At 36.2% G+C, this 12,070-nt stretch overlaps 2 protein-coding genes across 2 annotated transcripts; both read left to right on the forward strand.

Annotated features, from left to right (window-relative positions):
* The first annotated feature begins 209 nt into the window (after positions 1-209).
* Positions 210-2,438, forward strand: LOC130726874 (uncharacterized). The gene is made up of 5 exons (XM_057578195.1): positions 210-589; positions 682-822; positions 1,701-1,726; positions 1,833-1,888; positions 1,973-2,438. Exons 1-5 carry the CDS (start codon positions 223-225, stop codon positions 1,998-2,000), a joined length of 618 nt encoding a protein of 205 aa, XP_057434178.1. The 5' UTR covers positions 210-222; the 3' UTR covers positions 2,001-2,438.
* Positions 2,439-9,390: 6,952 nt separating this feature from the next.
* On the forward strand, positions 9,391-11,981 carry LOC130724176 (GDSL esterase/lipase At5g45950). Its single transcript, XM_057575350.1, has 5 exons — positions 9,391-9,841; positions 10,419-10,549; positions 10,651-10,884; positions 11,325-11,574; positions 11,681-11,981. The coding sequence occupies exons 1-5, from the start codon at positions 9,571-9,573 to the stop codon at positions 11,881-11,883; spliced, it is 1,089 nt and encodes a 362-aa protein (XP_057431333.1). The 5' UTR covers positions 9,391-9,570; the 3' UTR covers positions 11,884-11,981.
* The last annotated feature ends 89 nt before the right edge of the window (positions 11,982-12,070 follow it).

Raw genomic sequence — 12,070 nt, forward strand, 5'->3', positions numbered from 1 at the left:
CTTGGGGCATGAGGGGACCATGTCCTCTACAATGCATAGAGGGGTCGCGTTTAAGTTCCATTATATTGGAAGTGAGATCGACTCATATATTTTAATAGACTTCACATGAATTTCAACTAATTAAGGAGAGTTGCAAATCGTCCGTAGCTAGTATTTTATTTTAATATTTTAAGAAAAGAATAAAATAAAATAAAGAAAAAAAGCATACGAAACAATGCAACTATGCAAATGCAGTCCTTGTTCGTGTGTAGGGTTCCATTCCCATCACCATGTATAAGCATAGGAGTAGACGACAACAACAACAACAGTAAGAGCACAACAGTGAAGAGAAGAAGGAACTTGAACACAGTGAGAGCAATGCGAGCCGTCGTTCAGCGCGTGGCCTCCGCCTCCGTCGAGGTCGACGGCCGCGTCGTATCGGAGATTGGCCCCGGCCTCCTCGTCCTCGTCGGAATCCACGATTCCGACGGCACAATCGACGCCGATTACATATGTCGGAAGGTGTTGAATATGAGGCTATTCCCAAATGAAACCACAGGAAAAGCATGGGACATGAGCGTGATGCAGAAGAATTACCAGGTTTTGCTAGGTAAACTAAACTCTGTTCACATTTTGATGAACCTCAATTATGGGAAGAAGAGAATGATTTTTTGTAATTTGTTTTTTCTGGGTCTGTAACAGTGAGTCAGTTTACTTTGTATGGAATCCTCAAGGGTAACAAGCCGGATTTTCACGTCGCGATGGCGCCTCAGAGAGCTAAACCTTTCTATGCTTCTTTGGTTGACATGTTTAGGAATGCCTATAACCCTGATGCAATCAAGGGTATGTATGTTATCTATGTTTCAACTTTCATAATATAATTTGTTGCAATGATTGAGACAGATTGAGATTTCATGGTTTTATTTATATTTTGTATTCTCTTTGAGTAATAGTATTAGTAAATAGGAATTGAATGGCAATGCATTTCCATTCATATATTAAAGATACAAGTTCTGATAGAATGTAGTGTATATGGAATATGGACCTGTAGTGAATTGGATTGGAACCCTTCTCATATTAAACACGCCTCTTATGCGTTTAATCTAATATCTTATGTATTGCGATTCCCCAACTACCCCAACTATGACTACCTGGGGAATGACCTGGAGTAGTATGGAACATGTCTTGCTCTTTTTTCCTCTGCAGAAAGTCAGGGTATTTAGGAAACTGTTATCAAACCCTTTCATTTTGTCTCTTTCCCGGTCGAACTGAGGGATGTTGTGTTTAATGCAGTACTAAGATTAACAAGTTTTATATTGTGATTTGTGGTCAACAATCACGAATGCAGCACAATCTTTCTTTCCATGCTCTATATATTAATCAAATCAAGTTTTTTGCAAAATTTGCATGGCATGTAAATTCGAATGTCTACATTTCTCCTTATGAACAATTTTAATAACCAAGTCTTTTGGTTGATTGTTAGTTAAATTAGAAAAACATAATATTGAGAATGCCTGTGAATATATATGATCATTATTCGTGATGACTGTTCATTTCATCTCTCATGGCCTATAATTGGAATTAGATTAGCTGTTGTGAAACTTGTTAGTACATAGTGCAGGTTTCCTTCAAGGTGTTTCAGTTGTAATTGTGCTGATTCATTTTTAAATTCAGTTAAATTCTCAGTTGTATTTTTAAGCTCCTTTCAATTTCATTTGCAGATGGTGTATTTGGAGCGAAGATGAAGGTAAAGTTATGTCGCCCAATTTCACTGAGGTGTTTTTGATGTGTTTCAATACATCTAAACCAGCCTTCTTGTGTTAACAAGCCTCATACTTTGTGATGTTGAGCAGGTAAATTTGGTTAATGATGGACCAGTTACAATGCAGCTTGATTCAAATTCACGCAAGTGAGTTGATTATATTAGTACTTTTGAAAGAAAATGTATGTGTTTTCTGTTGCAACAATATCATTGATAATTCAAATCATACAGGAATACAGCTGATGCAGCAGAATCTTGATCAGTGCTTGACCTGGCTTGATGAAATTGATTTTGAATTCTGTCCCTTTTGTCAGCAAGACCCGATATAAGATATTATTTTTGTTCATTCCATTTGAAGTTCTTTCTCCCTGATGGAATAACTTCACCATTTTATAACAGTATTCAGCTCAAAGAATGTTTCCTTGTCCGCTTCTGCGATCTGGGAATAGAGTTTGGATACTTTTTGGACAAACTAATACCGGATGACCACTAATCTTGATTGAGCGTTTCCATGACTGAAGGTTTAATGACCATATGGCATATGCCATGCTATATTTGTAAACTAAACCTGTTTTTTTTAAGTTTTGGTTGATCTTAGTGTCCATGGATGACTTTGTAGTATTATTTTGTTTTGTTGGTATGGATCCCTGATTATAATCAACATATGAGGGATTTTGAATATCCCAACATCCGTTTAGCATTTGTTTAATTCAGTTTTAAATTTGTAATTTTTTATTATTATGTTCGATCGATTTTTGAACATCCCATAATATCAGCCATTCATTATTTCTTAAGAATTATTCTACTAACATTAACCTAGCATCGATTTTCTTAACTAGCTTAGATGATTCATTGTGAATTGTGGTTTTTTTTGCTATTTAAGTTGAGTCATTTCTTGATTTTTAAAATGATGCAATTGAAAGATATTGTTTGCGATTGGTGTTTAAAAATCAAGTTGAATTGTGAAGCTTAGGAGTACTTCAATGATTGATGGTCATCAGGAAAAGAAAGTTACCACTCTAAAACCTCACATGGACTTCATCCTATAATTTAACGTATAATAAATCCGAATGTTGAGATATATTTATGTGGGGCTTAAAATACGAAAATTTGTGGTAGAGCTGAATACACATCGCCGATGATCTAAGCATGTTTCCACAAAAGAAGACTCAAATTCGAATATTAAATTCCCGGGGTTGTCTAAATGACCCTATGTAAAAAATGGGTTAAATAACCCAAGTCAAAGTGTTCCAATGATATTATTACATGTGTCTTTAAAAAAAATCCAACTCATGTACATGTGTTATTATAAAATCCAACTCATTTCATTATTCATTTTTTTATATTTTCATCAAATTCATTATATTAAATAATTGATTTATACTTTGAACTATCAATTAGGATAAACTACACAATGAACATTTTTTCCCCAAAAACAAAAATCAAGAACCCTAATCCCCAATTTTAAATGTTTTGTCTCAATGTCTTGAATTTCATTCATCTTCATCATATATATGTTAATTTTTGTAACCAAAGAAATCATATATGTAAATACAGTTCTCGCACAGGACAGATGTCGAACGCGATGCTGGGACAACCGGTTCGACAACTGACTAACAGTAACAAAACCAGAAAAATAATAAAGTAGAACACAGAAGATTGGTAACTCAGTTCGGTGAAACTTCACCTACGTCTGGAGGGTTTGCACCCAAAGAAAGGAAATCCACTATCTCAAGATTCAGGAATTACAGACACTCATGAACACCACAGTTCATAGTTCACTTCCTAATCTACCCAAGTGTATTTCTACTTAGTATCTCAACCTAAGTATGAGAGTCACTCTCCCTTTCTCTCAATCACTGCCACAGTGATTGGTAACAAACAATCAACAATCAGAGTTTGAAGAATTAAAGAACACAGAACACAACTTTGCTTTATAGAATCAGGGAGCAAAGTTTGTTCACAAGAAACAAGGATAAAGAACAATGAACAACCCTAAAATACTTGATCTCTCTCTATTAGCTTCAGTGATCTCCAAGCTTTAGGTCTTCATCCTTTTTATAGACTTCAGCAGCAGCAGGTAGGCACTAGGGTTTGCTTGGGCTGAAGTAACAGATTGCAACAATAATCAAATCAAAACAGAATCTCCAAATATCTTGTTGCGTTTTTCCCAAGTAAAGATAGAAACAAATCTTTTATCAAAGATTGTTTCAACAAATAACAACCCAACAATTAAAACCCTTCTGAAATAGCTACTTGCTCCTCAAGTAACTCAAAAACATATCTTCAGCAAATCTTCAGAGGGCCCACAAAATTAAACTTCAGCAAAGGACTGATGTCCTAGCTTCACGAAATCAGATGCCACGGCATCTGCTTCGACAATCAGTTGTTTTTGACAAAATGCATGACAAAATGTTCCAACAATCTCCCCCTTTGTCAAATTTTGTCTAAAACAACTCACAGATCAGAGAGGATAAAAACTAGAGAAACAACTCTCCCCCTTAGTCAGAGCTCCCCCTCAAACTGATGCATCTACACAACCAACTACCATACTTCAGAAGACATAGTCGGAACAAACCACTTAGCAGCACAAACACACAACCAGAGGTACAATCAACCTTAGCACATGATGTCTTCAAAATGGATCAGCTTGGACATCATCATATCAAAAATACTACCATCAGAAGCTGGCAGCACATACCCAGAAGTACAGCTAACAGAAATACTGCTCATCAGAAGCACCGTCAGAAATACTGCTCATCAGAAGCAACATTTCAGAAAACAAACATAGCCATCGTCTTGAACTTGTCTTCAGACCAGAGCTAACACTATCAGAACACACATAGCACAGTAGAAACAGAAGCAACTTCACCTAACTTCTGAGAACATGAACATCTGAACAAACTTCTGATCTGCGAACATCTGAACAAAAACAACTTCTGATCTGCGAACATCTGAACAGAACCAACTTCTGAACTACTAACTTCTGATCATAAACAACTTCTGAACCACAAGCTTCTGAACATAAACATCTGAAAACACTGTTCACACACTTCTGAAACTTCAAAACAGCTGAAACCATCTGAAACATAAACTTCTGAAAACTCAAACATCTGAATCACAAACTTCTAAATCACAAACGTCTGAAAACTACTCCCCCTTTTTAGCACAAATTTGGCAAAGGTAGCACAGCATAAACAACCCATCACTTCTAAGACCAGAATGACAACAATTCATGAACACTTTCAACAACTGACTTCTTGCAAACGGTAGATGGTTCAGAACCCAAGGTAGATTGATGGATTTGGAGATCAAGTTCAGATGTGTCAACAATGGGGTTTGGATTTCCAACAGAGGGTCCCATACTCACATCTGAAGTAGTCTCAACTAATGTGTCAACATGGGGTTCAACATTTGGAACAGAAACAGATTCAACTGATATCTCATGAATCACACTAGGCACAATAGCATTAGGATCTGCACTTACAGATTCACCTATGCTTGCATGAACAGTTGATGGTGCATTTGAACCTTCAAGAGAACTTGCAGCAACAAATTTCTTCCTCCATTCCTTCATAACATCTACACCAGAACTCTGAGATTTAAGAAGAGCAACATCCTTGTTGGTCATGAGAAAATGCCTAGGAGCCTTCACAATCTCTTTCTTCTCCTTCTCTTTAAGCCCACTTGGTTTCCATTCTTTCCTTGTTGGAGCTACTTGTGGATTAGTCCTTGGTTGATCATGAGACTGAGGATATCCATATAGCTTGTAACAGTAGGGCCTTATATGACCAAGTTTTCCACAGTGATGACATCTCCAAGTAGATTTCTTGGATTTTCTGAACTGAGGGTACACATGTCGTACAGAATGATGCAACATTGGGTCTGACATTGGTTGCTTAGTTTGCTTTTCAGATGAAGCAGACTTATTTGCACTCTTGTAGCTGAAGCCTATCCCCTCCATATCTCCAACTGTTTTCCCAACTTCCAGAATCTCCTCTAACACATTAGTGCTTTTATTCATCATACGAATAGACTTTTTCATACCTTCAAGCTTTGAGTTCAGTAATGTTACCTCCTCCTGCAGTTTTGCATTAGTGATCTGAAGTTTCTCATTCTCCTCACGCAACTTGCTGATGGTCTTTACTTCTTCTTGCAAACTGGAGTTATTACTCTGAAGTTGCTTCTTCTCAGCAATCAAATCCTTGACTTCTTTTCTCATTTTCTCACCATACATACATGATTCCTCCCACTTAGCCAGCAACAATTTGTAGGTTTCAACTAGTTCTTCCTCATCACCATCACTTGACTCAGCATCAGAATAGAACTTCCCAATGAGAGCCTTTACATGAATAGCCTTGGTTGTATCATTCTCATGTTTGTCTTTGAGTTGAAATTCAGTATTCTTCACATTGTCCGACACATTGTCCAGGACATTTGTATTTGACATTCTGCCCAAACTCTTCAACGCTTTGTTAAGTAATGATACAGCTTCTGCAATGTTTGCATCAGTATCCTTCTCCCTCTGATCTTCATCTTCTTCAGTGTTGGACACAAAGGTTATACTCTTCGCCTTCTTCTCAGATCTACCATTAAGAGACATCTCAAAGGTTTGCAAGGAACCAATGAGTTCATCAACCTTGATGTTACTGATGTCTTGGGCTTCTTCAATGGCAGTTACCTTCATATCAAACCTCTTGGGGAGAGACCTGAGAATCTTTCTTGCTAACTTTTCTTCAGACATTGGTTCCCCTAGGGCAAAAGAAGAGTTGGCTAGATCCCTTATTCGCATGTGAAACTCATATATGGATTCATCCTCATTCATCTTCATAGTTTCAAACTGAGTTGTAAGAAGTTGAAGCTTTGACATACGTACTTTTGATGTTCCTTCATGAGCAGTCTTGAGAATCTCCCATGCTTCTTTAGCCACAGTACATGTGTTAATTAACCTGAACATATTTTTTGTCAACTCCATTAAAAATAACATTCAAGGCTTTGGAGTTTCCAAGAGCTTCGTCATCTTCTTTCTTTGTCCACTTATCTTCAGGCTTCAATTCAGTTGTGGATGCTATCACAGGATGTTTCCATCCCTTGACTATTGCCTTCCATGTTATACTGTCCATAGATTTGAGAAACACCATCATTCGAGCCTTCCAGTAGTCATAATTGGTACCATCCAAAATTGGTGGCATATAAATTGATCTTCTTGCATCCATAATGTTGTCCTTGAGAACAGAATATATTCCCTGGAGCTCACCCAACAGAGTAGGGTGCCTGCTCTGATGCCAATTGTAAATACAGTTCTCGCACAGGACAGATGTCGAACGCGATGCTGGGACAACCGGTTCGACAACTGACTAACAGTAACAAAACCAGAAAAATAATAAAGTAGAACACAGAAGATTGGTAACCCAGTTCGGTGAAACTTCACCTACGTCTGGAGGGTTTGCACCCAAAGAAAGGAAATCCACTATCTCAAGATTCAAGAATTACAGACACTCATGAACACCACAGTTCATAGTTCACTTCCTAATCTACCCAAGTGTATTTCTACTTAGTATCTCAACCTAAGTATGAGAGTCCCTCTCCCTTTCTCTCAATCACTGCCACAGTGATTGGTAACAAACAATCAACAATCAGAGTTTGAAGAATTAAAGAACACAGAACACAACTTTGCTTTATAGAATCAGGGAGCAAAGTTTGTTCACAAGAAACAAGGATAAAGAACAATGAACAACCCTAAAATACTTGATCTCTCTCTATTAGCTTCAGTGATCTCCAAGCTTTAGGTCTTCATCCTTTTTATAGACTTCAGCAGCAGCAGGTAGGCACTAGGGTTTGCTTGGGCTGAAGTAACAGATTGCAACAATAATCAAATCAAAACAGAATCTCCAAATATCTTGTTGCGTTTTTCCCAAGTAAAGATAGAAACAAATCTTTTATCAAAGATTGTTTCAACAAATAACAACCCAACAATTAAAACCCTTCTGAAATAGCTACTTGCTCCTCAAGTAACTCAAAAACATATCTTCAGCAAATCTTCAGAGGGCCCACAAAATTAAACTTCAGCAAAGGACTGATGTCCTAGCTTCACGAAATCAGATGCCACGGCATCTGCTTCGACAATCAGTTGTTTTTTGACAAAATGCATGACAAAATGTTCCAACAATATATATGTTGATTTCAATGAGAAAAGGTAAAGAATCAACTTCTCAAAATCTATTTTTTCTTGAGAGGTTTCTCTCCTCTGCACACTATTCCTTTCATCTTAGCCTCTCCAAACATGGAAAAAATCAACTCTTCCTAATTTCTTAGCCAAATCGTGAAATTCTTGTTCCATTATGTTTCTGGAAGCTTCTATAATTGACCTGTGTTGAAGAATCTAAGGAAAACATGAAGGAAACTGGGTTGGGTCCTGTTTATGGAAGTCCTCTAAGATGTTGATTAGCGTCAGAAAAATATCATAAATATTAAGTCCTATGGGATGTTAGGTCCTTAATTATGTTGGCTATCGAAAAATATCATCTCAATTTAATTTTGCTTCTAATGATAATGGTTTGTCAGCTGTAGCCCTTGATTATCAAATTATCTCGCAACCACATGTGTGATGTTACATATCAAGTTAAGTGTTTTTGCTTCTTTTTGATTTTTTTTCATGTTTGGAGATGTTGAAAGATGAAAGGAATCATGGCTGCGGAGGAGAGAAACTTCGAGGAAAAATAGATTTTGAGATGTTGATTTTTTTACCTTTTCTCATTGAAATCATCATATGATAAAGATGAATGAAATTCAAGGCATCTGACAATTTGTGAATTGAGACAAAACATTTAAAATTGGGAATTAGGGTTCTTGATTTTTGGTTTTGAAAAAAAAGGTTCATTGTGTAGTTTATTTTAATTGATGGGTTCAAAGTATAAATCAATTATTTAATAAAATGAATTTGATGAAAATATAAAAGAAAAATGAATAATAAAATAAGTTGGATTTTTTAATGACACATGTACATGAGTTGAATTTTTTTTTAAAGAAACATGTAATAATATCATTGGAACACTTAGGCTTGGGTGATTTAACCCATTTTTTACCTAGGGTTATTTAGACAACCCCTAAATTCCCACATCTTATTGTCAATGGTTGGTGTAGTAACATTTAAAACATTGATAACTTCCCTCTGTCAATGCATGATGAACTTATTATATAATCACTGTTTTCATTCTCTTTCTCAAATGATGTATTTATACTTCTTCATTCGACAAATGTGTACTCTAATTCTCTTCTTCAAAATACAAAAGCTTAAAATATTTGTCACATTTTACACTACCATTTTTCGCATGACAAAATTGCGGTAAATACACAATATTCACTTGACATTATCATGTGACTTGAGAAAATTATAATCCTAACAAAACACCTTCTAATGCAACTTTATAAAAGTCATAAAAAAACCCATTTTCCAACTGTGATTCAAACACAACCAAGCTGTCATCTGATACTTAAAGATGTTGTACAGAAGTCAGAAAGTCTGAATCAGAGTTGTTTTGGAGTTGACAAGCTGCAGTTGATAGCTCTCTGCTTGGCCCTTCTTACTATTTGCTACTAGTTAAAGTGGGAGGGCCGGTGGTAGTAGTTTTAATCTTTAAATGCTGTATTCAATTTAGAGAACCGTATTTTAAATGCTCTAGCAACCTCAACAACAAGATTTTAAAGAATGGTAGTACAAGAGGTAGATCAGTGAATCACAGGTACTCAAATACTCACTTGAGAAGGAGGGTTTTCAGTTCTGAGCTCACTGCTGCTGGGACCTTTGTGTAGTAACTTCAAACTTGTTAATGGAGTTAATGGTGAAAGTAGTACTACTGGCACTGGCCATAATGATGCCATGGTGTTCATTTGCTGTGGACATTCAACTAGCGAGGCAATGGGCAGCTAAGAGCAATGTGAGTTGCATCCTGGTTTTTGGAGATTCAAGTGTTGATCCTGGCAACAACAATGTGCTTCGCACCTCCATGAAAAGCAACTTTCCTCCTTATGGGAAGGACTTCTTTAACAGCCTCCCCACAGGAAGGTTTTGTAATGGGAGACTTGCCACAGACTTCATTGGTAAAAGTTATCAACCCCTTTGCTTCTTTGTTATAGCAGATTCTGAGTATAAGCGAAACTATATCTCCACTCAGATTAAGATACTATATCTATGTAACTAGAATCATAATATAAAATTATGGAAACTGATCTAGTTACCTTATATTAATATAATTCCAATCACAGATATAATATCCTAATATAAATAGAGATATAGTTTCCCTTATACCAAGATTCTCCTGTATTTGTGTTCACTTTTCAATTGTGGTGTTGTTCATTTCTATGTAATATGAAAACAACCATTCAATACCTCAGCACCCAACTCTGTTTGGTAATAGGAAGTTAGGAACTTAAAAGCATTAATCTAAAATGAGGCAGTGAGCACAAGCTACTGACTTGTCAAAGGGAATTTTTTCCTAGTTTGGCATGACTAATACAACTACAATATCCATTTCATCATGAATAGCATGTGCTTCCACAAAAATATGATCCAGTTATTTTTCATGTCGTATGTTTTGTCCCTATTTTTCTTCTCATTAAATAACACCATATCTAATTCATATCTAAACAAGTCTCATGTTTTCAAACTCATCTATAGCTGAAGCATTGGGGTACAGACAAATGCTTCCGGCATTTCTTGACCCAAATTTGAAGGTTGAAGATCTGCCATATGGGGTTAGTTTTGCATCAGCAGCCACAGGCTTTGATGATTACACTGCTAATGTTGTGGTACATTTCTATGAACTTTTCTCCAACATACATCAATACTATAGCCATGTATTTTAATGTTTTTTTTTTTAATACTAATTGGGATTTATTTGATGAAACAGAATGTTCTGCCTGTTTCGAAACAGATCCAGTATTTTATGCATTATAAGATCCACTTGAGAAAATTGTTGGGTGAAGAAAGGGCAGAATTCATCATAAGAAATGCATTGTTTATTGTTAGTATGGGTACAAATGACTTCCTGCAAAACTATTTCATTGAACCTGCTCGCCCCAAGCAATTCAGCTTGCTCAAATTTCAGAATTTCTTGCTCCGCCGCATGTCTAAGGATATTGAGGTTCTTTCTTTAACAATCTGAACTGAATTGTTACATTTACAATATTCACAGTTTCACACCTTTGCATTTATCTTTGTTTGTACATGGATTATATTTTCTTGCATTTGGATTTTGGATAGACATATGCAGAAACCTAGGCTGATGGCTCCCTTCTGAAAACAACATGAGCAATTAAATGCTATTAATCACACAAGAGATTCACGTATTGCTGACTGTTGGGTCACACATAGTTTAAGATATCAATGATAAGCAGAGATATCTACAGGTTTAGGCAGTGCCAACTAAATTAGGAATTACCTATTGCGCTGTTTTTTTTTTACTAAATTACTCTCGTAATTTCGACCAGAGTGAGGTGAAATCAATTATTTCCCCAAGAGTGCGGTTCCTGAGTACAATTTTTTTTTTCAGAACATGTATAATTAAACAATTGGTGTCTGCAGGTGATGCATAGGTTGGGAGCCAGGAGGTTGGTTGTTGTTGGGGTCATTCCTTTGGGATGCATTCCACTTACCAAGGCCATTATGGGCCAGAATGATACCTGTGTAGCAAGTTTGAACAAAGTAGCTTCCTCATTCAATGCAAAACTATTACAGCAAATCTCTAACTTAAAGGCAAAACTGGGCTTACAGACTTATTATGTTGATGTTTATGGTATGATCCAAAGTGCAGTAATGAACCCTAAAAAATACGGTTAGTATGTTCAGCTATCAAGCTTTGCTGTTTTCTGATGTTTTTTACTTTTACTTGTTCAAATTAAGCACTTAAATTGTCTTAATCATGTTTGTGTTGGTGGCAGGTTTTGAGGAAGGATCAAAGGGATGTTGCGGGTCAGGGATATATGAATATGGCGATACATGCAGAGGAATGAGTACTTGTTCAGAACCAGACAAATACGTATTCTGGGATGCTGTTCATCCAACACAAAAGATGTACAAGATTATAGCTGATGATGTCATTGAATCTGTTACTAAAGAACCCATTCACAGCACAACCAATTAAATGTATGATGCCCTATATATGAAATAATTATGTATGTTTCACACATCAACTTGTGAAATCGTTTAAGATATAATGAAAAAATGTTGATTAATGTTTGACATATGTGTAACATTAATTGATCACATTTTATTTTGTATGTCACCAATACATGAATATCCTATTGGAAATCCCCATACTATTTCTTGAA

Source organism: Lotus japonicus, chromosome 6 (genome assembly GCF_012489685.1).
Source record: "Lotus japonicus ecotype B-129 chromosome 6, LjGifu_v1.2".
Classification (NCBI taxonomy): Eukaryota; Viridiplantae; Streptophyta; class Magnoliopsida; order Fabales; family Fabaceae; genus Lotus; species Lotus japonicus.